The sequence below is a fragment of the Chaetodon trifascialis genome, chromosome 3 (genome assembly GCF_039877785.1).
Source record: "Chaetodon trifascialis isolate fChaTrf1 chromosome 3, fChaTrf1.hap1, whole genome shotgun sequence".
NCBI lineage: Eukaryota > Metazoa > Chordata > Actinopteri > Chaetodontiformes > Chaetodontidae > Chaetodon > Chaetodon trifascialis.
In genome coordinates, this window is record NC_092058.1 from 29730133 (window position 1) to 29756750 (window position 26618).

General features: G+C 42.4%; 1 protein-coding gene across 5 annotated transcripts in view; it reads right to left on the reverse strand.

Annotated features, from left to right (window-relative positions):
• Positions 1–26618, reverse strand: part of plekha6 (pleckstrin homology domain containing, family A member 6) — a 291763-nt gene that overhangs the window by 29455 nt on the left and 235690 nt on the right. For all 5 annotated transcript variants that reach the window (XM_070959441.1, XM_070959442.1, XM_070959440.1 and 2 more), the window contains 8 exons: positions 16936–17496; positions 15353–15839; positions 14740–14826; positions 12027–12080; positions 6385–6456; positions 5918–5998; positions 5517–5666; positions 3768–3863 (listed from right to left, as the gene is read on the reverse strand). In XM_070959441.1, the coding sequence (XP_070815542.1) occupies positions 3768–3863; positions 5517–5666; positions 5918–5998; positions 6385–6456; positions 12027–12080; positions 14740–14826; positions 15353–15839; positions 16936–17496 (1588 nt within the window). The remainder of the gene's footprint in view (positions 1–3767; positions 3864–5516; positions 5667–5917; positions 5999–6384; positions 6457–12026; positions 12081–14739; positions 14827–15352; positions 15840–16935; positions 17497–26618) is intronic.

Genomic DNA, 26618 nt, shown 5'->3' on the forward strand with positions numbered 1-26618 from the left:
CAAATTATAGTCTCGCTTCACTGGACTGATAACTATATCGTGTACTGTGCATTTAAGAAACTGTGAGGACACCATAATGTGTTTTGACCTTTTTTATTTTGCTGTCATTACTTGTCAGCTTGGAACTTGAGGGAGAGGCCAGACACATGTGCCTTTTTCTCAACTGCTAAAGTGCAGTACAGACAAAATATGTGAGCAGGCACCTTCTAAGTAATTTATACACCTCATTTGTACATTATCATCAGCAATCAAGGCACTTACCAGCCTGCAAAATGTTCTTATTTTTGATATTGACTTGTTGCCAAGTCCTCTTTTGTCCAGTCATGTTTGTTCTATATGAACGTTTAGACACGCTTAGACACAGAGAGAGAGAGAGAGATTTGCACATACGGTTGTAGTACATATTCTTGTTTGTAAATAGTCTTCATGGTAAATTTCCTGAGTAACATCAACTTCCACTGATCACTTTTAAGGCAAAGTGTACAACTGTTAATTTGTGAAAATGAAAACTCCTTGAATTGTAATTATGACGGTTTCAGTGGAGCATTGGTTAATAAGTGTATATTATTGAACTATTTACACATTCAGTTGGTCCGCTATTGTCTGCCAGGCTTTTTCTCTCTGTTTAATTACAGTGGCCTTATTGCCTTTTTTTCTTATAATATGTTTTACCTCCTCATAAGTTTCCATTATCATTTGTTGCTCACTTGGGGAGATGTATGCGGCACGTGTCTTTTCCATTTCTGCATCAGTAAATCTGTGATCAACCTTGTGGTCTGTTTAAGAAAGCCGTGAACGCGTACTTATCCGGATTGCTTACACCTGGCTTGATATAGTTGTACCTCCTCATCCTGGCTTGGCAAATGTGCAACGGATTAAGCCTGGATGCACTGATTCGACAAGGTCAAGCCTCACTTTTTCAATTAGCCTGGATTTCTGAATTCTGCTTTTGTGCAACAACCCCCTGAACAGGCTGCTTTCCTTACTGTCCAATGTCGAAAATACTTCTCACGTGAAGGGGCAAAAAGAGTACACCTTCGAGCACAACAGTATGCTGTGGAGAAACTTCAATGGATGGAGGAGAAATGCCTCCTCCTTGATGAGAAAGATACCATTCTGCGATCAAAAGATGAACTCAAAGCCACCTTCAAGCGACAAGTGGCAGTGATCATCCACGAGAAGGATGAACGCATTCAACTATTAAAATAAAAGGGGGCGTCATTAAGATGCTGGATGTGCAACAGTCCAAATCACCACCTTCACCAGACCTCCATGCATACTCTTCATCTACCCCTCCTCCACCTGGTCCCAAAGACTATACTCATTCTTATATCTATGTATTACCTTAAGTCATATATTCATCATCATTATTGCCTGCCCTGAAGTCAAAAACTATATCCTTTGTACTTGTGAAACACTGAAAATTACCAGAAAGGGAGATGACAGATGATGTGAATCTTCATTACTATGTCCACTCATCTCATATCCATTGCCTTTATCAAAATGTGTGGTTTTACTGTGTGATTTGCAAGTGTGTTACTACTGTATGTTGCAACTGGAACTCTGGTACTGCTGCATGAAACCTGGAAACTTATTGCTAAGCGTTTACACCTTACTGTCTTCGGAAGGGGTTTGCTGCATTTTCCTTCCTGGTGAGTGTTTACAGTTACAAGTTGATCAGAATCCCTGTTAATGATAGCACGGTAGAACCTGCGATGCTGTGACTTTACAGTCACAAAGGGGGAGATGTAGTATAATTTTTTCCTACGCAGACGTGATGACTTAAGAAACAGATGTGTCAGCTATTGTGTTGTGATGTAAGCAGAGCACTGATGACTTGAGAAACAGCTGTGGCAACTATTGTGTTATTGTGCTGAGCATTGAGCAGAGGCATGGTGGTGCTCAAACGCGTGCTTCCTGGGACTTTCCCATGACTCATGCACAGGTGTCTTGCTGCTTCTCTGTGCTGTGAACTTTACCCTAGTAAACTCATAGTGACCTTACTGTCTGACAGTGGCCTTTAAACATGTATTCTTTTGCAACTCATACTTGTGTGTTTTATCACAACTACTGATGGACTGAATGTTTTTATAATCTCACCATGGTTTTGAAGTGCACTTAATGACAATACCACTCTGTATTATGTTCTTATCACTTTTTATTATGCTTTATTATTCCTTTTTAAAACTGGCATGAGCAACAGCTAAGACATAATGGTATCTAGAGTTGATAAAACTATTTTTTTAAGATCAGATAACCCAAAGCAGAAACATAACGGTGAAACCTGAAAGGAAAAGAGAAGGGGAAAAAAGGCATGTCCTGACATGTCCTATGGCTGGCATTTGAGTCAGCATTAAGATAAGGGAAAAAAGAGAAAACCAAAGTAGATCAGCTGCCAAAAGATTACCTAATGGTGTATGAATTCATAACTATTGGACAATACTTAAGAGGATGCCCCAGAGGCATGTTAAAAAATAAATAAATAAATAAATAAAAGGCAACGCCCAGATTTCAAGCCAGAACACTTCTAGTGCATCTTGTGTGCACTTGAACCTGTCCTCCTTTCCTGTCGACATTTAAGTCTCTGCTTCCAGACTTTCTGACTCCTGTTGATTTTTACTGAACAAAAGAAGATTTTTCTGAACAATTGCACATGATGGTTATAACTCTGATTTTTGGTCCATGTGGCTTGGAACTTCAGTTTCAATACACCACAATTTCCACAGTTTGACTGTCATTCTGTGTAAACTGGGAAACACTGAACAAATTAGTGTGAAGATGCCTCAGCGTCAGTATTTAATAACCTGGACAGACAAAACGGACAGAGTAACGTGACTCAAAATTAAATATTCAAACATAAGGCATATGCCATTATAACACATTTTTGATGTCTTGTTCGTTATTTTATAAGGCAGGAGTAACCGGGTACATAAAGTATAGTTATTTTGTAAAGAAGGATCTGTTAGGTACACAACTTTCTTCAATTAAGTATAATTGCTGTGCAAGCATCTACTGAATGATGACCATCAATTTTGTCTGTTTGTAATAGTACACCAATTGATCAGGTCCAATGCAGTCAAAGACTAGAAAGACAACTGTTGGAAACCTGTCATATTCACTTCAGACTTTGATGTATTACAATTACTATTATAATTACAATTAGTCATTTGGCAGACGCTTTTATCCAAAGCGACGTACATATGAATTCACACACCGACAGCACAGCATCGGGGGCAGTTTTGTGGTTCAGTATCTTGCCCAAGGATACTTTGGCATGTGGACTGCTGAGGCTCGAACCACCAACCTCCTGATTGGCAGATGACCTCTCTACTTCCTGAGCCACAGCCTTAATTTTTAATCATGACATTTTGAAAACAAATGATGAACTATGACTTGATCTATGTAGTCCTTGTATTAATGACAAATTACAGCTGGAGTTTAAAGACAAACGGGAATAATGAATGGTAAAAGGACTGCATTTATATAGTGCATATCTAGTCTTACTGACCACTCAAAGCAGTTTATACCACAAGTCAGCATTCAATCATTCAAATGCACATACATACACTAGTGGCAGAGGCTACCATACCTACTCACCAGAAGCAATAACCATTCACACTCACACCAATAGCACAACATTGGGAATCTGCAATTTGGGTTTCAGAATCTTGCCTAAGGACACTTCAGCATATACACCCCAAGGCCCAGGGATCAAACCATTGACTAGCACACCCACCCCAAGGCACAGTGACAGTGTGACCTTTTACCTGCCCTCCTGCATTAAGCTGCTCCCACAGGTCTCCATGAATGGCACTGGCCTCATCCTCCAATGCTTCAAACTCCATGCGAGTTGTGGTTAAAGCCTGAGAGACATAAAAATAAAAGTAATCATACTCAGAGAATGTTCATAACATCTGTGGCTTACATAAATCATGTTCTTCTAATGACTTTCAGAAGGGCAAATAGTCATTATATCCCCCCAAAAAAATATATAAATACATGTAAATAGTGCAAGTGGCATGAAGTATAAACTGTAAACAGTATGAGGTAGGTGCAGGTAGCGCAAGTGATTTCTATTAAACAATGAAAACATGTACAACACTGTATGTAAACAAGTGACATGTGCAACAGGTAGTAAGTGGCAGTGCAGTAAAAGTAAAAAGTACAAGTGAACAGATGAGGTCTATATAAAATATAAGTGATATGTGCAGTATGTGCAATATGGCATGGGCTGAGTTCAAATGTTGTAGTCTCTTGGGGTGGGAGAGGGGGGTGGGAAGGTGGTGGGGGGATTGGAGGGGTGGATTGCCCACTGATGAGGTCCTAACCCAAGTGGAGGAATTTTAAGTATCTTGGGGTCTTGTTCACAAGGGAGTGTAGGAAGGAACAGAAGGTCAATAGGCGGACTGTGGCTGCAGTAATGCAGGCGCTCTAACAGTCTGTTGTGGTGAAGAGGGAGCTAAGCCGGAAGTCGAAGCTCTCAATTTACCATTCAATCTATGTTCCGACCCTCATCTATGGTCATGAACTATGGGTAATGATTGAGAGAACAAGATAACGAATACAGGCCCGAAATAAGTTTCCTCCGCAGGGTGTCTGAATTCAGCCTTAGAGATATGGTGAGGAGTTCGGACATCCGGGAGGGACTCAGGGTAGAGTCGCTGCTCCTCTTTGTCGAGAGGAGCTAGTTGAGGTGGTTCGGGCATCTGGTGAGGATGCCTCCTGGATGTCTCAACATCACCTAGGGAGGTGTTCTGGGCGTGTCTCCCCCCCCCCCCCCCCCCCCGACCTGGACCCGGATAAGTGGAAGAAGACGAGAACGAGAGTGCGATATGCCTTTTAAGCTCTCGTGGGCTACATAAAATGATGTGGCAGTCTGGATTTGGCCCACAGGTCTTGAGTATGACACATGTGCTCTAGGGTATGTAATTGGATGTTTGCTATTAGCAGTTTTGAAAACAATGTTGATGTTCACTCTCGTTTTTAATTCCAAAGTGGTTGGAATGACATGGTTCAATCTGAGACTTTGAATCTTGTCTCGGCAATTATGTGGTTGCAGTTGTGGTTGCATGCTGTTGTTGCTGTACTACATGACTCACCAATACACACTCTGCATGCATGCTGTTGTTGCTGTACTACATGACTCACCAATACACACTATATATATATATATATATATCTAGATATATCTATCTATCTATCTATCTATCTATCTATCTATCTATCTATCTATCTATCTATCTATCTATAGATAGATAGATAGATAGATAGATAGATAGATAGATAGATAGATCTAGATATATATATATATCTAGATATATATATATCTATCTATATATATATATATAGATATATATATATATAGAGAGAGAGAGAGAGAGAGAGAGAGAGACAGAGAGAGAGAGAGAGAGAGAGAGAGAGAGAGATAGAGAGAGAGAGAGTATTGGTGAGTCATGTAGTACATATATATATGTATAACACAGATAGGATCCTGAATATGTTATGCAGTGTCTTACACTGGAGGCCTGGGAGAGTTCTCCTCTAATGTTGATGAGCTCGTTCTGCAGAGTTTCCTTTTTGAACCGCAGCTTTTCCATGGCCAAAGGCTGGTTATGGTACAGCTCCATCTCCTGATGAGTCTCCACCAGCGCTTCCTCTAGGTTGTCCTGAGAACAGGGAACAGCAGGCATAGCAAGCAAGAAAGGAATAGTTTATGGGAAATGAACATTCCTGTATTTTTGTCCCTAATCTTAATGAACAGCAGAAACATTTGAAGTCACCACTTTGTGTCTCAAAGATACATGACAAACAAACAAGAAGATAACTTCTAAATGACAAGAACAGTAAGACAACAACAAAAGGATAACTTCATAATTTTGACTAGAACTGGACAAATGTGTGGAAGAAAATGAATTACCTTGTCCATTCTCAGTCTGTGGACAACAGCCTCATGGTCTTTCAAAATTTGGTTCTGCTCACACAGTCGACCCAAGAGTTTCTGTGTCAGACAAGACAACAAATGTTTGTCACACGCAGTTTGTAGAAACTGGGGAAAAAAGCCACAAGAATAGTGTGGTCCATCTCTGATGTTTCAGTCAGCACTCCATTTCATCTCAAAGGCAAGGGAATGAGGTCAAGGCTCTGTGTAAGCCAGCTAAGTTCTTCACACCAAACTGGGAAAAACATTTTTTTATGGAGCTGGCATTGTGCACAGGGGCATTGTTATGTTCAAACAGCAAACAACCAAGCACCTATTGTTGACACAAAGCTTGAGAAACACTACTGTCTACTTTGGCCATGTAGGGCATTTGAAAAGAAGTGGAAATTATTGGTATGTAATAGTGTATGTGTGTGTTATGTGTGTTATAGTGTTAAGTCTCTTACACTGGTTTCAATCTCATTGAGTTTCAGTGTGGGATGTAACTCTCTGCTGTAGACATCATGGAAAGGAGGCATCTGTGAAACCAATGATTGAACAAATGATCTAAATGATCAACATCAGACAAACAGTATAGACACTAACTGATGAGAGAAGCAACAAGTTACACTCAAGTAACACACACGTTTAATTAATTCAGAACTTGCGAACTTGCGATGCCAATTGCGCTGGCCTCCAGCACCACTGTAAAGAATCTGGGAGTTATCTTTGACCAAGACATGTCCTTTCACTCCCATGTAAAACAAATTTCAAGGACTGCCTTTTTTCACCTACGTAATATCGCAAAAATCAGGCATATTTTGTCTCAAAATGATGCAGAAAAACTAGTCCATGCATTCGTAACTTCCAGGCTGGATTATTGCAATTCTTTACTATCAGGCTGCCCAAATTCGCTGCTGAATATTCTCCAGTTGCTCCAGAACGCTGCAGCACGTGTTCTGACAAAAACCAGGAAGCGAGATCATATTTCTCCAATACTCGCCACTTTGCACTGGCTCCCTGTAAAGTTTAGAATAGAGTTTAAAATTCTCCTCCTTACTTACAAAGCCATAAGTGGCCAGGCACCTTCTTATCTTAAAGAGCTCATAGTACCTTATTGCCCTACTCGAACACTGCGTTCCCAGAATGCAGGTCTACTTATGGTTCCTAAAGTCTCAAAAAGCAGAACAGGAGTCAGAGCATTTAGCTATCAAGCTCCTCTCCTGTGGAACCATCTTCCAGTCTTTGTCCGGGAGGCAGACACTGTCTCTACATTTAAGAGTAGGCTTAAAACTTTCCTTTTTGATAAAGCTTATAGTTAGGGCTGGCTCAGGCTTGTCCTGGACCAGCCCCTAGTTATGCTGCTATAGGATTAGACTGTTGGGGGACATCCAAAGATACACCGAGCTCCTCCGTCCTTCTGTCCCTCTCCATCCGCACGCTCTCATGTCCTACCACGGCGTGTTACTAACTTAGCTCCTTCCCCGGAGTCTCTGTGCTTTGTCGTCTTGCAGGTTCCCATGGACAGTGGCTGAATCTGGATTGTGGATTTCAGCTGCGTCTCCTGCCTTGGCCCTGCCTGACATCCACTGCAACTGCTACTGCTGTTATTACATCCACTGTCACTGTTACTGTGACTGCATGTCTGTCTCTCTGTCTCTGTCTCTCTCTCTCTCTCTCTCTCTCTCTCTCTCTCTCTCTCTCTCTGACTGCTTTTCTTTCTGTCTGTCTGTCTGTCTGTCTGTCTGTCTGTCTGTCTGTCTCACTCTCCCTCTCTTGCTCTCCCTCTCTCACCCAACCGGTCGAGGCAGATGGCTGCCCACCCAGAGTCTGGTTCTGCTCGAGGTTTCTGCCTGTTAAAAGGAAGTTTTTCCTCGCCACTGTCGCCAAGTGCTTGCTCATGGGGGAATTGTTGGTTTCTTTGTAGATAAAAGAGCTTGGTCTGTACCAGCTCTATATGGAAAGTGTCCTGAGACAACTTCTGTTGTGATTTGGCGCTATACAAATAAAATTGAATTGAATTGAATTGAATTGAATAGAACGTCATCCAGATCAACTTTTCTACTACAACAAAGAAATGAAGATTTTTTTTTCTTTTTTTGCTGCCAATGAGCTATTCCTGATTTTTTTGCTGGGTGGATTTTCCACAGTGGATGGCAAGTGATAAAGTTTGTCCAAAAAAATCGTATGCATCATCTGCCAACAGTCAGATGGGAAGAATTCCACTGAGTCATTTGTCAGCCAGATATAAGAAATATGTTGCCATACTGATAATGCATATCGACATGTTGTGTCATCTCATGTCTCAAAACGAAGAACCAGGTTCAAATATATCATGAAACATCTAGGAAGGGTGGATTTAAATAACTGAAACCCCTGTATCATTGTTACACGTACAATACACATCCACATTGACAATTTGTCCTGCAAAGATCTGGAATTGAATAGGGACATGATGATGATGATGATGATGAATCATTACAATAGCACTAAGTAATGTGAGATGACAAATGAGCTAAATGACTCCTGATAACCGTTCCAAATGGACTGGATATACTGTGTAGAAAATCTTTTGTGAGTTTAAGGAGGTCAACATGACTGTTCACAAAATAGTGAGTTTGGTTTTAGTGGGATGTGCTGGTCATTGACAGAAAAAGAAATGGAATAATATCTTCATTCTTTTCACAACTACCTCTGTCAATGTATGTGTACAACAGAGTGTAACACAACAATGGACTATGAGGAGAGATTGCCCAAAAGTTATCCCAATTTGTATGATTCTTCATGCCAAGACTACAGAGGTATACAAACAAGAGTGGGATGCAACCAGGAGGAGGCTACAATGGCATGTTATTCACCCTCCTTTCCTATTACTCCTAATTTGTTTGCGGTGTACTGAGGTCCTTATCTCAAAGACTGTGAAATATAGGTTTCACAGCCATTAATTCTGCAGCCTTTCGTTCAGTTTTCTGTTTTCTTCTAATATTTAATTATTTGTACTTTAGTTATTTACAAAATAACTTTTAGTTACTTATTTATTGTTATTTACTTTTTTGCCCAGACCAGCATCTTTCTCAAGAGGTCTCTGTATATCCCCCAACAAACTCCACCAATCAAATGTTTCAAAGTTTAGTTTGGAGATTGCTGAAGCTAGGGTTTAGGGTCCATCAATCCTAGCGAGGATTTTCATGCAGCCTCTGCGAAAATGCTGCCTGGGAGGCTAAACTCAGGGCAAATCATTATCCAGTTACTGCTGTACCTGAAGCTTTTGGTATGAGTTCACTGATAGGATCAGTTCATCTGTCTATCCCTAGTGTTTTCCTTTTCCCATTTTCCTTTAGTGTTATTTGTCTGTCTGTTCCCCTGTCTGTCTGAGGTTGGGTGTGGCCTCCTACTCTCTCTGCTGGCTTCTGCCATAACACCTGTGCACCTGCTGCGCATCAGGCTCATCTGACCAGCAGTATATAAGGTTTGTCTTGAACTCTCCCTTGTTAAATGTCTATTCTCGATGAAAGAAACTACCTCAGAATTCATTCCCAGTCATTTCTAAGACTGTTCTGAGACTTTCTAAGACTCAAGTTAGATTTTTGTTTTTTTGTGCTTTTTGATTTCCACTTAAATGTGTTCTCTCTTGCAGTGCCATCCAGCCATGTCCAGTGTCTCACTCGGCCTTAGCTCTTCAGTTATTTGTTACATTTCTGCTCTTTTAGAGAGCATATTCTGTGTAAGAGGTTTTGTTTCTTCTTATAATACATTTTCTATGCTCTTTCATTATGCCTACCGGTCTGCATTAGCGAGTCCATTAAACATTTAAAGGCTTCACTTTAACAGAAGGAACTGGCAACAAAATGGACACATCAGATCCAGTTTGGAATGAAATATCTTGTCAAGATGCTCGCTTTGGACAACACGAACAAATGCTCCAAACCCTATGTGATATTGCATATGGTGGCCCAGGTCTCCAAGCTTTCACGCCTAATGACTCACATGGCAGCTGCTCTACAGGACCAGAACCAACCCCAGACATCATTGGCTGAGCCCCCATCAGTCAATGAGACTCATGTGAGCAACCCTGAGTCCTTTGACAGAACCCATGATAATTATCATGTTTTTTTTGTTGCAGTGTTGTGTTGAGATGGCAGCCCCAATTTTTTTCATCTGTTCAGTCTAAGGTTGATTATGCAATGGGACTGCTACGAGGCAGAGCGCTGTTGTGGACTGAGGAATTAAATTCTAACACAAGTATAAGCACACTCACCTTTTTGAACTGCAAGAAAAGATTAAAGACTGTTTTTGACCACCCTAAACATGGTGGAAATGCTTCCAGCCTCCTGAACCTCAGACAGGGACTGCACTCTGTCACTGAATAACCAGTGGATTTCTGGACCCTGGCAGCCGACGCGTGTGTTCATCAGGGAACTCAACAAGCAGCTCAGGGACGAGTTAGCCACCCATGACGAGCCCGCCAACCTGTGTGTGCTGGTCAGTGATGGCAAGGATTGAGAGAGTTGCCCATGTTCCAGCATAGTCAACTCCACGACCCAACCGACCTCCACCTCCTGAAGCGTACTACTGGGACCAACCTATGGATGATGAGCTCATGCAGCTTGGGAGAGCCTGATTGACTCTTACAGAGTGCCTCCACAGGACCCAGGCAGGTGAGTGTGTGTACTGGGGTCAAGTGGGTCATTTCATTTCTTCATGTCCTGTCCGGCCCATGAGATTGTACATTCCAAGTCCAAGTCTCTTTGTGTGTGGGAGGGGAGGTTCTGTCTCTTCTTGCCCTTGTAGATTCTGAAGCTGAGGACAACCTTTTGGATGAGCGGTTCACAATAAAGGCTGGCTACAAACTGGAGGCCCTGGAGTTCCTGGCGGAGGTAACACACTGCACCACCCCAGTTAAACTGTTCCGGTAACCACCATGAAGATGAGATCTCCTTTCACACTATTCAAGCACCACATTCACCTCTGATTCTCGGTGTTCCTTAGTTGAAGCTCCATAACTTCACATTGATTGGTTTCTTGACACAATTCTGGGTTGGAGCTCCCACTCTCACTCTCTCTGCCTTCGTTCTGCTCTCCCACCAGCAGGTGGAGTCTCCAGCTCACTCACTTCCACATCTGATCCCCCAGACCTCTCCAGAGTTCCCACTGTGTATCATGACCTTTGGGAAGTGTTCAACAAGGATCTTGCACTTTCCTGTTAGTTCTCACCATCTCAGCGTGACGCGACATTCAACACCATTCTGCCTGCGGTCGGGTTGTCACACCACTCCCCTGGGACACTGAAATAGTCATCTGGGAAGCCCAGCAACAGCATCCTGATCCAGGTAATAAACTCTTTGTGCCTAATCCAGTCCATTCCCAGGTACATACCATCTTGCTTGCCACCCTGGAGCCAACCAGACTATCTCCCTCCTTTGCCATCACTTTTGGTAGCCGTCGCTGGTGGCAGACGCCCATGATGCTATCATACAGACCTTTATCTGACTAAAATTCAATTTGAATCTTTTTTTTGTTAGTTGCTTCCCCTGTCATTGTTAATGATTGATAAAAATTGAGGGGCTGGTGTGTGAACTTTTTTCAGTTTCTGAAGAGAGGCATGCCAGAAAAAGCTTAATGGCTCACTGGACTACACACACACTGGCTCTGAACTTCCCTAATTAATAATTTTGATTTAAGACAGCCCATCTTGAAAATAGAATCACTAACTAAGGCTTAATCCATAAAAGAAGCTCTAATGTACTGCTCCTTACAGAATACCTCCTTGTGGTGCTCTCTCCTCCTTGTACACAGAGCTTTGTTGTTGATGAGCCATCCATCTTTTGGGTAACCATGCCATTTCTTGTCTTTCTCCTCTCAAGCACTCAAGATTCATTTTAGAGTTTACAGACACCTAACAACATGTTTAACAGGATGACTGGAACATCATTGGAACTGCTTTAGGATATGCTGATAATATTTTTAAGCTAATTACAGGAAGTATGTTTTGGAAGAAAATAAGAAACATAGGAAAGGAGACAGGTAATGTGACATTGTAAACACTGGGTGGGAAACACGATCTATGCAATATGTATTGGCAAACAATACTGTGTGTGTGCCCTCTTACCTGTTGGTCTAAATAATCCAGGTTGCGCTGGAGCTGAAGATCTAATATGTCCTCCTGAGCCAATGACAAACATGGAAGTCACACAAATGCATACAGTATAGATAGAAAGCTTTCAAATGAAAACAGCAGCAAAGCAAAGCACATCAACTGACCTGCCAATCATATTGGAGGTTTACCGCTCCTAGGCAATGATCAACTATAACACTTTTAAGATAAATTAAATAGGTATTTATGTCTGGGCAGTTTTTGACAAAAAAAACTTATTTTCATTGTTCTTGGGTCTTTGTGAGTTTGTGTTGCTAGCTTGTTCTGGGCTGTACCATATTCTGTTGATTGTAAAAAGATGGTAAATGGACTGTATTTATATATAGTGCTTTCCTAGTCTGGACTAATATGACAACCAGTCAAAGCTCTTTTAAAACACAAATCTGCTTCCAGCCCCTAAGCAGTCTCCCATTCAAGCACTAACCAGGCCCAAACCAGTGCTGCCTCTGAGATCTGAGGACATCAGGTGGGTTCAGGCAGGCACTGTGTTCTGGCAGTGTCTCTGTTCATACGTATAAGATGTGAATATCCTTGATCTTTCTCTGGCTGTCCACTGACTCCTGGTCCTGGACCTTTGACTTCTTCCAATAATACTATCAGAAGTTTTGGTCCCTGTTGATGTTCCAGTGTCCATTCCGGTCTTAAGTGAAAGTTGGATTCTAATCATCCACTACTTTTACCTTTTGACCTAGAGTACCCATCTCATTTGGAAAAATGTCTAGATATTTTGTTGTTGTTGTTGTTTTTAACTGACAGAACTGAACATGCAACATTATACTACACTTGCCCATAAAGTTGGGATAATTTTGTTGTCAGACACAATCCTCTACTTATTCCTATTTAAATGCATCAGTCATCACTTTTGACCAGGTGCTATGATTACATGAGGTGTCCCAATTACCCAGGTGAAATTAATTCATGCATAACATTTGTTTTGCACTATAAAAGACAATTTATTTCCTGTGTCATCCGTTTCCTGCCTAAAGCACATATGCAATAGGTCAACGCTTTCAGAATTGTCTGAAATAATTTTCAACCAAATTTGACACAGAACTTCTCTAGGATATGCCTCATCCGATGCCACTGGCAATATGCCAAAGAGTGCTTGCACTACAACAGGATGGACACAAACGAGTCTATATTGCTATATATATATCCCAGGATGTGGTCTGAAATCCTCAAAGTTCATCAAGAGGAGGGTCATTTGTGGCCACGAAACTCTCCAGGACAACCATGACTGACTACCAAACGAGATGATTGGTAACTGCTTAATCTGTGCTGCAGAAACCAGAAAATGCCAGCAAACCGCCATCGTCGTTTGTGGAGAAGACACCATGGAATCAACATATCCCGCCAAACTGTAAATTTAAGGTTTCTTCAGCATGGTTACCGAGCAAGACGAATGACCAAATGTCCACGCCTAACTGTTCAACACAGAGTTGCTTGACTTTTCTAGGCTAGGGAGCACAAAAGAGTACAGCTTGGCCACTGGCGACGTGTTATCTTTCCCATGAGAACGGCTATATCCTTTACCATACAGATGGAAGACAACAGGTTCAGCCATTATGTGGTGAAATCCTTTGCAATGACCGTATCCAGGACACCACTCAAGCTGGTGGCAGCTCAGTGATGGTATTCATTATGGAGGAAAGATACCATTGTTGGTGCTGGATCGAAACGTCAATGCCGTTTTGTACAGGAACAAGCTGGAGAGCCATTGCCTCCCACATGCGAGACCAGTCTTTGGGAACAACTTTCGTCTGCAAGACAACAACACACAGAGCCTAGAGCACATAGGGCAGCTGCAGAGAATATCTTGACTCAGGAGGTGCAGAAGATGCCATGGCCGACTTGCTCCCCTGATATGAGCCCTATTGAGCATGCACAGGATGCCTTAGGCCGAGCCTTCACTGAGAGGGACAATATTCCCAGGCTCTGACCGAAGAGGGGGATGCCCTGCCCACTGACAACGTCTACAAGCTTGTGGACAGTATGCCACAACGTCTTAATGCACTGATCCGTGTCAGGGGTTGCCATACTCAATATTAGTGACTGTGTGACATTTCAAACAGCAATATTGGACATTCATATGCATGAAATCTTCTCGATTATGTGTTTCCTCTTAAACTGACCAAGGCTGAAGAATTTAAACAATACCCCCAATTTTGTTTAAGCCTGACTACAGTTTGTAAAGGTTAATTGTAATTTATTTTTCATTGTGATATATTTGGAAGATTTTGATTGATCAAGTTTTGAGAAGATATATACACTTTATCTGCCAAGAATAAATCACGTCACAATCATTTCATGGAAAGAGGTAAAAAATATTATGTTTCTCTCATGTGTAAACTCACATACATACATTCATACACTTATGTATGCAAGAGTGGTTCAAGCGGCATGCCTAGGACAGGTCAGCAGTGAGGAGTAGCAGGAACAAATGCTGGGAAGCAAGGTCTCAACACTCCCAACAAGAGTGATGTGTAAAGGGTTACGACAGATGTGTGGAAGAAACCCCAAAGCTGTCTGCAGTTGCAAAGCAAAGCTACACAAAACTGGATTGTGCCAAAACTACTGTTTACTGTGCCTTCTACCACGGGACTGTGTGTGTGCCCATATGTGTTATCAAGAAGATGGATATGTATTACAGCACATTAGCGGCACATACCATTTTACTGTGGTTGGAAGGGGATACAGGGTAGTTGTAGTGGTATAACCCTTGGTTTAAGGACCTCCTATTGCCAGGGTAGTTATACTGAAAGTAGGAGAGAAGGTAATAAGGAAAGAAGACAGAGGAAGAGGAAAAAGAGGGAAATGGAGGCAAGAATGAAGGAAAGTTTTTAGAGTGGAGTACAGTAAGATGAATGGTTATGGTCACAGTATATGAAAACAAAACATCACTCCCTCGCTCTTCCTTTAATTCCCACTGACTTTTTGAGAATCTTCTTTTACTAAAGGTCAGTTACACTCTTTGAAATTTGTTTTCTGGAAATGGTGTGGTAATTCTAAAATAATACATGAAATTTAAATGTTTTTAATTTGAATCTTCATTCTCATCCTCAATCACACTTTTTATTTCCTTTATATAATGAAAATCAATACTTATTTTTTTATATATATCTATTTTCAGTGTAATTATGAAGAAAAACATGTCTGATCCCATAAGTAATCGTCATATATTTCAAAGCAAAAATCCCAAAAAATGATTGATAGGAAAATAAATTGTCATGTTCTGATGCAGTCACCAATGCACACACACATACACACACGTGTCAATTCACCTTTGGTGAACTGAGTGATCTCCTCAGGCTGTAGACAGATGGATCAGCATAGATCACATCTTCTCTCATCCTCCTTGGAAACCGGTCAAATCGGGCAGATGGCGATCGAGCCGGGGAGGCAAAGTTGGGTGGTACTGGTGAGTAGGGCCCACCCGATGACGAGGATGGTGACCTGGGAACAGACCTGGAGCGTGGCTGTATGGACAGACGCCTTATGGATGATTCCATTCCACCATAGTATTGTTGCCCCCATTGATCCCTGGGTACTGGGGGTCCATACAGCTGATGTGGTCCATCTCTAAGTGAGTGGCGCTTCTCCTCAACCGTCCAGTGTCGGCCATATCCCCTGACAGCAGAGACTGAGCAAATGCTGTCAGGTCGGACCCCAGGCAGGTACAGAGGATAGTCCTCCACATAATGGGGGTCACCGGCGTAGACATAATAGTCAGCAGAGACCCCATGGTTCACTGGGTAGAAATGAGATGGGCTGGAAGGACAGGGAGATATTGAGATTATTGTCTTATCCAGTGTTATGTTAAGTCATGAAATAAGTTTGAGGGTGTTTTAACAAACAGCAGTTGAAAGTTGATTCATCAAGCGTGGCCTCTTCATGTTGCTCAATAAAAGCTAGGCTAAAATAAAAAATGAAACTACATTTTCGTCCCAATGTATTGTAACACACATCTCATGCTATTGCACCTTGATTAGTGTCTTTTTCTTTAAATAAATAAAACATTTTGGCATTATTTATTTCAAACATGGAAAGAGATTTCATTACATAAACCACTTTATGGCCCAAATGTTCAAGTCACATTTTGAGAGTGCATGAAATAAGATCCTTATTTATATGATAATGTCAGTGTTTCCCCTCAAATTACTGGTCATGAACTGTGCTATGCTGTATGCTGGTTTAATTAACATTAAAGCTGCTTTGTGCAGAAATTTTATTGAATTATTACATCTTTCTGCAACATTTTCTATGAAGACCACATCTATAATGTATTATGGGGGCATTCATAGAGGATTACAATGCATTCATAATGTTACTTGTACTATTTCCATTCTGCAAGTACAGAGCTAAAATTCAACTGATGATTCTGTGTTGTGTGACCTGTAATGCTTTTGGAATGGAGCACTCTGTTATAGAACCTATATGATATATTCAAACAAATTTTACTTGTAATTCTCTGCATTTTGATATCTTACACTTACAAAATTATCATTTATGATGCAGTATAAATTCTTGTAAATGTATCACCTACCACCAACAATGCAACATTATGATGAAGCATGAAGCATTGATTACACGTGTATCAATATGTACTTCATCTTTTCACTTTCACTTTTCATACATGTATTACTTCTAATGCTGCATGAACTAATAGAGCATACTAAGTTCTTACTACAGTTGTTTGCTGATATGTGTATAGGTGAGTGTAGGTTGTTATAATATTTCTATAAGCCCCATCAGTCAACCTCTAAAATGCAACTAGTGAAGAGCATCCATAAGACACTTAGAAGTTATAAGTCATTATAACTTGGAGGAAAAGGAAAATGGGTGTTGTATTTCTACACTGATCTACCTGTTGATGTCCTCCTGGGAAGCCATGCCCCGCCGCAGGTTGACCCACTGCTGCAGTTGGGCCATGGAGCTCTTCCTCTGGGCCACCCTCTCTGGAGCTGTCCTGGGCACAAAACCCCTCCTCAGCACCACATTCTCTTGCTGCTCACTGGGATTATGAGATGGACCAGCAACCCCCTCTGGGTGACGCTGAGGGGCACGATGGTCACTGTGACACCTAGATGGAAGGGGTTTACTATTGCTGCTGTGTGAAATGGTTTTGCAAGGGCCATAATTGCCACAACCATATGGATGGTGATTTGGGTGAGGGATGTAATCAGGACCAGGTCCTTCCCTTTCATCATTGCTTTCTCTTTGCCTTCCATCATTCTTTGTTCCCTCCAGATCTGAGAGAGGGGTGGAGGGTGGGGGTGTCTCAAGACTGTTGACCCTGTTGATCTTTAGGGATGCAGGCAAATCACTCTCATTTTCATTGTGTGTTTGTGTGTGTAGATGCTGTTGTGTGTTATGTGCCTTGGTCACCATGGTGTGGGTGAGATCAGCTGTGGTATCCAAGGCTGTTCTGTGAAGTTTGAAGGGAAAAGAACAAGTTTTGTTTCAAAAAAGATTACAGAACCAGAAAAATTCTTCAACATGTAACTATTCCTTAAATTGTCATTTTGTGTTACTGAAGGAAAGAAGAAATCCTTTTAATGTTGCATTCATCTCAATGTCCAGTTGTACTTGGCAAACAAACTTTTCATCTGGTCTGGTTCAGGCTCACTTAAAAAAGAACCAAAGCTGTAGGCATGAAGTCTTATAGACAGTGACAGTCTTCGTTCATCATGAGCACAACACAGAGTAAAAATGCCAAAAAAAAAAAAAAAATCTTCTTATGCAGTCTTTGAATTGGACCAGCACTCAGAGTATGTGTACGTTAGAATTCCGTCCATTGGAATGAATGAAACTACTACTAACAAAAGCATTATTTTAAGCACTTAAAATAAACCATGATCATGGGGAACCATGACCATTTCCCTAACATTAACCAAGTATTGTCAGTACTTAAACATAACCGTAGAAAAAGCTGAATAATGTTTTTTTGGTTTTTTTTACTATGAGAGTACATTGCATGTTTGCCTGTTTTGATGGAAAGCAACTGAATAACAATGCAGAAAAACTAGTCCACATATTTGTTAGTTTCAGGCTGGCTGTACCAATAAGTTGCTAAAGACTCTGATCAGAATGCTGTGGAACATATTCTGACAAAAACTACGAAAAAGAGATCATATTTCTCCTGTACTAGCCTCTCTGCACTGGCTCCCAGTAAAATCCCCCCCAAAATTTAAATCCTTCTCCTTACAAAGTCCTAAAGAGACATCTTTAAGAGCTCATAGTACCCTATTACCCGACTAGAGCACTGCATTCCCAGAGCTTGTGCCTCCTAAAGTCACCAAAAGCAGAATGGGAGTCAGAGTTGTCAGCTATCAAGCTCCTCTCCTGGGGGGCCATCTTCCATTCTAGGTGCAGGGGAGCAGACACCTTCTCTATGTTTAAGAGTAGGCTTAAAACTTTCCTTTTTGATAAAGGTTGGCTCAGACTTGCCTTGTACCAGTTCATTGTTATGCTCTGTAGGCTTAGACTGCCAGTTGACTTCCGACAATAAACTAAGCTAGTAACATGCATTAATGAACCACTAATGCATATTGCTAACTTCTGACGGATCATGGCTGTGTCTGGAGTGTGGATCATGCTTATGCACACTGTTACTGTTATATTTATTGGTCATATTTCTACTATTTTATCTATATTATTGTCATTACTGTCCTTGCAGTGCATCTCTTTCTGTCTGTCTCTAAAACCAAGTCAAGGCAGATCGCACGCCACCCACAGCTCGAGGTTTCTGCCTGTTCAACGTTTTTGCTTGCCATTTCCAAATTCTTGGTCATAAGGGAATTTTTGAGTCTCTCTACATTAATGAGTATAATCTAGACCTGCTCCATGCAGAAAGTAAATGGTAAATGAACTATAGTGTTCATACAATGGCGACTAGGCCTCCTGCTCATGACAAGCATTAAAGGTCCCATATTATAAAGCTTTTCAACAAGTTAACATAGGTCTATGAGTTCCATAAAACATGTTTTTGAAGCAGTTTGCTGGAAATAGCTTTTAGGAAAGGATTCTCACCTACCTCTATTTTCATTTGTTTGTTCCTTTCAGAAAGCACTGTTTATGGTATCTGAAGCTTTGTGAAAGTGAAAGTAGCGGACATGGTGGCACTGAACAGACCTAGTCCTAGTTCAGTAGTTCAACCGTACATGTTCAAGCCTGAATCAGATCCTGAGGAAGGAGGGGAGGTTCCTACAGAACCTCAGACTCAGAGAATTGAGCAGGATGCTTACGAATGGTTAGTCAAAAAATGTCTTTCCATTTTTTTTTGGAACTTAGATATTTTAAGTCAGTGTCAAAAAGATAGATGCTTGTTGCTGGCACTAGCTATCTCTAGAAGCTAGCCAATTACACAGTAAGCCTATTGAATTCGTATTTATACTACAGTTATAAGTAAACTATACTTTGCTTCTTGTTCACAAAACGTGAAGTTACGTCTTGCAAGTTTCAAGGTACCAAATTGTCAACCAGATGTGTTCGCGTTGTAAACTTGAGAAAGCCTAGCCTAGCACTACTGGCCATTCACCTCAGGCTGAGAAAAAGTAGCTAGCTAGAGCACACACATGCAAAACATAGGTGCTATTATTGGTTTCAAATACTGGTATGCAAGGTTTATTTCTTTAGCTTTATACATGCATGAATTGTCAGTTTTTATTATTTGTTTGTATAGGTGCACATGTGGAAATTATGCAACAATGCAGTCAGAACCTGAGAACATATGTGACCTGCCATGAGAAAACCAGCAACAAGTCCGCCCAGCGCAAGTTGCGTAAACAAAGAAAAATCGTTTTTTTTGTTTTTTTTTTTAATTAGTGATTTTCATGTTTTTGCAGAATATGTATGTTCAAATCATGAAGAAGCCACTCCATGTTTCAAATAACAGTATTGGGGGCCTTAAAATCATAAACTTTGCATTTGAATTTGGGTTGTTATAGAGGAAATTCTTGGTCCTAGTTGGGGGTGTGGCTATTCAACAGTAAAAAGCACACTGGTTTTCTTTGGCTATTCACGTGCTTCTATTCTTTTTTCGGCCAATCAGCTGCACATTAAAAGGGAACCACATGGCTACTTATGGAGCGTCTGGTTACACTGACCGTGATCTCACTTCTGATTCTGAGCATGAACTAGAAGATGAAACTGAAGAAATCAACGAGATCAACTGCATTACACTGGAGAACATCCCTAATCTACAGTTGACCTTAGCTGAAGATGAAGACGATGTGCAGACACAGCGGCTCCTCTCTGTCCCGATAATGTGGTGTCTACATGTTTGTCTTTGTCGGTGTGTTTGAGTAATTCTATGTTTTCGTCACGCATGTCTGTCCAAATGTGCACATACAGCCGTGGGACTCTTTTTGACATCGGCAACACAGCAATCTGCAAATTAAACCCGACACATGCTAAGTTAAGCTGAGTTACTCGACCTCGGCCTACTCCGATGGCCCGTTTTGACACAGACTCCCACTACTGCAGCGCACCCGCACAGGAAGCGCCGCAGGCAGTGTGAGAGGAGGTGGAAGTGGGGAAAACGTGGTGGCACCCCGGCTAAAGTTAGCGGTGAGTCCACACAAGCCAGCTAAACCATCTATCGTACCTGCCAATGTACGCTCCTTGGACAACAAACTGGACTATATACACCTTCTGAGAACGACCCAGCAGACTGTGAAAGAGAGTGCTATGTTTTCATTTTTAAGGAAACATGGCACAATAACAGCATACCGGACTCCGCCACCCAGCTGGACCGGCTAACACCGCGGCGGCGGGGTCCGTGTTTACATCAGGGATGCTTGGTGTCAAGATGCTGTGGTGATTTGTAGACACTGTTCACCTCTCCTGGAGTTTGTGATTATTAAGTGCCGGCCTCTGTTAATGTCCTGTACATATAGCAGCATTGACAATAAAGTTAACTTGACTTTGTTAGGATCCTGTTTTACTTTGGTATCCTGAGTTCCTGTTTTATTTTGGTAGCCTTCCGTTGTGTGTCGTAGTTCTCTTTACTTCCTATGTGTTTCCCTCCTTTGTGATTTGTGATTGCGTCCATCTGTGTCTGTTTAGTTCCCCCTCTATTTAAGTCTGTGTGTTTCTTTTGTCTTTGTCTTCTCTTCTTCTTTGTCTCTTTGTTTTCATTGTTAGTTATTATTTTGTGGTTTTTCTAGTATTTGTATTTTGGATTGCCGTCTTTTGTTAATGAAGCACCTGGGACTGTATTTTGCTCAACTTCTTTTGTCAGTCTGCACTTGCTCAACGACCACCAGACCACAACAGAATGATCCCACCTGAACTGTACCCAGCAGACTTTTTTCCTCGGCTGGAGGAGACAAAAGATGTTGAGTCCATTATTGAATTTTTGGCTTTTTATGTTTGGGATGACTCCTTAGACCCACAGGAGGCATGGGCTGCTCTAACCGCCTTAGAGACTTTGTTATATGGCAAGGCCTGGTTCTGGGGTCATCCTGCCGTGCCGAGGCTGTGTGAAGCGATAGACTCCCTTAAATACATCCTGGAAGAAGGGTTAGTTTGCAAGCCATCAGACCCCCAGCCTGCTAGCATCCCACCCGATCCAAGTCCTGAGTCGGCTAGCCACTGGCCGGTTAGCTCCCTGCCAGTTCCAGTCCATGAATCAGCGAACCACCAGTCTGCTAGATCCCTGCCAGTTCCAGTCCTTGAGTCAACTAGTCACCAGCCTGCTAGCTTCCTGTAAGCCCCAGCCCATGAGTCGGCTAGCCACAGGCCAGTTAGCTTCCTGCCAGTCCCAGTCCATGAGTCAGTTAGCCACCAGCCTGCTAGCTCCCTGCCAGTCCCAGTCCATGAGTTAGTTAGCCACCAGCCTGCTAGTTCCTTGCCAGTTCCTGTCCATGAGTCAGCTAGCCACCAGTCCACTAACTCCCTGCCAGTTCCAGTCTCTGGGTGGGCTAGCCACCAGCCTGCTAGTTCCCTGCCAGTTCCTGTCCATGAGTCAGTTAGCCAGCAGCCTACTAGTTCCCTACCAGCTCCAGTCGATAAGTCAGCTAGCCCCAGGCTTATTAGCGGTCTACTTACTACAACCTGCAAGCTAGATAGCCAACAGCCTTCTCCTCTCCAACCATGTTCGGTGCTGGAGTTGGCAAGCTTCCTGCCTGAGGATGAGAGGTCTCCATTCTTGGGGACCCAGCTAGCCTTCAAGACAGCCCCCACTGGAAGGAAGAGGGTCCGCAGACATAAAGCTGTGAACCAGCCTAAGTCTCAACCCCAGCCTCAGGTTCCCAGTTACAAGTCCAAGCCTCAGCCTCAGCCCCAGGTTGCCAACTCTGAGCCCAAGCTTCTGCCTCAGCCCAAGGTTCCCAGCTACCAGCTCAAGCTTCAGCCTCCGCCTTAACCTTAGCACCAGGTTCAGCCCCAGCGTGAGATTCCAAGTTACCAGCCCAAGCTTCAGCCACAGCCACAGCTACAGCCAGAGCCACAGCCCAAGCTTGAACCAAAGCCACAGCCACGGCCAGGGCCAGAGCCCAAGCTTCAGCCAGAGCCTGAGCCAGAGCCAGAGCCAGAGCCACAGGCAGAGCCAGAGCCATAGCCAGAGCCAGAGCCAGAGCCAGAGCCAGAGCCAGAGCCAGAGCCAGAGCCAGCGACAGCCACTCACCAAGCCAAAGCCACAGCTGCAGCCACCTACCGAGCCAAAGCCAAAGCCAGATCCGGAGCCGCAGCCACTCACCGAGCCAGAGCCAGAGCCACCTCCTGCCCCAGATGCCCCGTCACTGGTTCCCAGCACAGCAGTCCTCTCGCCTGCCTCCAGTCCAGGAGGGGTGTCACCTCCACCGATGGCCTCCGGAGGGATATCGCCTTCACTGCTGTTTTCCAGGGGGATATCGCCGCCGGCCTCCGGAGGGATAGGATCCTGTTTTACTTTGGTATCCTGAGTTCCTGTTTTATTTTGGTAGCCTTCCGTTGTGTGTCATAGTTCTCTTTACTTCCTATATGTTTCCCTCCTTTGTGATTTGTGATTGCGTCCACCTGCGTCTGTTTAGTTCCCCCTCTATTTAAGTCTGTGGGTGCTTTTCATTCCATAAATTGGTCTCCTCGTCTCCTCCACTCGCTTCCTCTCTTCGCGTCTTAGCTCCGCCCAGCGAGGACATGAAAGAGGGATGCAAGGAAGGGACGTGAGGACGGAGGAAACGAAACTCCGAAACGAAAAATCCTCGCTCCACAGCGTCAGTCCGAAGCGACGTCAATTACTGATGACGTTTGCACAGCTGTAAAAGCAGGGTGAAAAGCACCCTGTGTGTTTCTTTTGTCTTTGTCTTCTCTTCTTTGTCTTTGTCTTCTCTTCTTCTTTGTCTCTTTGTTTTCCCCGTTAGTTATTATTTTGTGTTTTTTTTAGTATTTGCTTTTGGTTTTTGGATTTTTGTACTGGATTTTGGATTGCCGTCTTTTGTTAATAAAGCACCTGGGACTGTATTTTGCTCAACTTCTTTTGTCAGTCTGCACTTTTGGGTTCACACCATAGTTTTTTCCTTGCTCAACAACCACTAGACCATAACAGACTTGACTCATTCAGCTCATTCAACAACAGACTAATCCATCCCATTGCACCACAGAATGACAGAATTTATTTTATTTTATTTAATATTAGGAATAAGTATCTACATTTGCTCCTTCTAACTTATAAGTATATAACCTTTCTTGTTTTTCATTTTTATTCAGGGACTTTGTGTAACAAAAGAATTTCCATTTCCATTTGATAACCATTGTTCAAACTACTACAATAGTTTGAACAATGGTTAGGGGTTTTGTCAAGGGGAATACCAGGATCTAAATGCAACTCCAACTGGAAGGAGAAACACGTGACTCTCTCAGATACTGTGGTCCAGAGGGGGGCAAGACGAAACTCGTAGTCGGGTTCACAGAAACAGGGGTCTTTACGGGGAAACAGGAGAACAGACGAGGTCGAAGGCAGGCTGGGTCGAAACCAGGGGATCTGTCCGAAGGTGTACGCTGGAGAGTCTTGCATGAGAGCTAGAACAATCTGGCGAAGAGTGAGTGAGAGGAAGCTACTTAAGTATGGCACTGATTGTGATTAGCATCAGGTGTGTGCTGGCTGAGCAGGTGTGCAGATGAGAGAGAGGGTGGCAGCGCATACGAAGCTGGCAGACTGTGACAGGTTGGACTTATGTAAATAAGATGCAATGAGCAGAACTGTGTTACCTGGCTCCCCTAGGTGAGAATCTTTCAGGCTGGATTTCTCAAAAAAACTAGTCTGAGGATTGCCTACATTCAAATGGCCACATCTTCCTCAAAATTTTCAGATTTCCATGTGTTAGACATCATTGGGAAGCTTAGAAACTACACTTTCAGAATGTAAATAAATAATGTAAATAACTCAAAATGCCCCCCAGGAGACTTGTTGCTGGTTTTCTTGTGGCTGGTCACATATGCTGCCAGGAGGTGCCACAGGTAACATTATCTTTACCTTCACTTATGATCGCAGTGTATCATTGCAGATAACATGCCACTGCAGATACTCTAATGTTATGCATAATAGGTTATTAGACAGCTGCAAGACCTCCAGGCATGATCAACCATCCGGGTCCTTTAAAGCTATTGGGGCCAAATCAGTGAGTTTTAACAGTGTTCATACGCCATAATAAACCACATATAGTCAGCTAATGCCACAAATTCAGATCATATTTTTTCTTGAACATATAGCAAAGTTTTTCCTAAGCAAATACTGTATATTACACATTTATTCAAATGAAACATTTTACAGATATACAATAGAAATGTATTGACCACAGTTATGAATATTTGTACATGGAAATACAGTATAAGTGAAGGATTCACTGAATCCAAATTAGAAAAATGTGAATTCAGATGTTCACATTGTATAGTCATCCCATCATGCGCTGTACTTCAGATACATCAGGAGTTTCCTGACACCCAGGGAAGATGTCAAGTTAAATCATCAACATACCCTGTACAATACACAGACACACACAAAAACACACACAAAAACAGACACACACACACACACACACACACACACACACACACACACACACACACACACACTGGTACATTAATGCAGTGCATTACAACATTAGTCCTTAAAACATTAGTCCTTGCAGGAAACAGTAGCCCGGATAGCTGTAGCAAAAGTATATTTTTATGATAACAGGGCATACTAATTGTTACAGTATAAATTCAAGCAAATAAGGCTGCAACAGCTCACTGTTACACTTGATCAACAGCAGGTAACTGCAATGATGCACTGGCCTATATGAAAAAGAAAAGTGACATCAACTTTACTTTACGTGTATAGCTATGCCAACAGCTAAATACAGTGTAAAAAAGGATCACTCATCAATAAACTCCAAGAGAAGAAACTCATTGCACAGAATGGTTGGCTTGGAATGTAAATTGTGCTGTGACGTAGCAGTCTCAACCATACACTCGTTTTGCCCTGGGCTTTGCTAACATATTCCAGTTTAGAAAATATTTCCAAATGCATTATTTTCACAAATTCCCAAAGCTTAGATCTGGCGGAGGGTCTGTGTATGTATCGCTTGACCAACTGGGTCGCTGGGTTTGCATATAGAGACCATACTGATCGCTAACTAGAAGCTAGTGGTTAACGTTAGCTTCTGCTATTGGGCAAAACACACGCTACAACATGCAAGAGTTTGTGCTAATCTTCAAAAGAAACACACAGCTAATTATTTGTGTACTTACATGTCCCTTGTCTGCAGGTATTCCACGCTAACTTGGAAATGACCCCTCCTTTAGAAAAAGTTTCCTGGCTAATCCTGCCTTGTACTGACTGAGGTTGGAGAAAGTGGTTAGTACACTGCAACATTTTTTTGCCAACTGTAGCTGGGACGTTGCCTTCAAAAAAAATATTCAATCCTCGATGCTCTTCTGTCTTCTGCAGCTGGGAGCTGATGGAGCGATTTGTGCTTGTCTTTACAGCCAGCAACAGAACACTTTGCGTGGTACACTTTGATGATTCCTAACACGGTGCTTTCGACAACGAAAAGGTGGATCTCTGAGAATGTAGTGCTGTATCTGGTGGGTGGAAAGACACCATACTTATGCCTTGATGGGAGGGGAGATGGGGAGGGAGATGGTGGCTGGTGGGTGCAAATGTACCTGCTTATTATTTCATTGTCCGCAAAGAATTTGATCAGCTTGTTTGAAAGCTGCACACAGGATTCTTTCAGAAATCCGTATCTCACTCAAAAAAGCATGGACAGTCTTATTACAGACTTTGTATGCATGTGGCAGCACCAGAGACCCAAAATAACACCCAACATCCCAGAAAAAGTGAGTTTTTTATAATATGGGACCTTTAACACACTCTCACACCAACACACAGCATCGAGAACAAGAATACTTAGACATGCAGACTGCTGAGGCCAGGGATTGAACTATTGACTTTCTGATAAGTGGACGACTGCTCTACCACTGTAGTTCTTGGAGACAGGCTCCCATATTGGATAGGCCCAATCAAATAGACGTGGGAGAATATGATTGCATATGTGTGCACTGGTTGTGCAGTATGGCTGT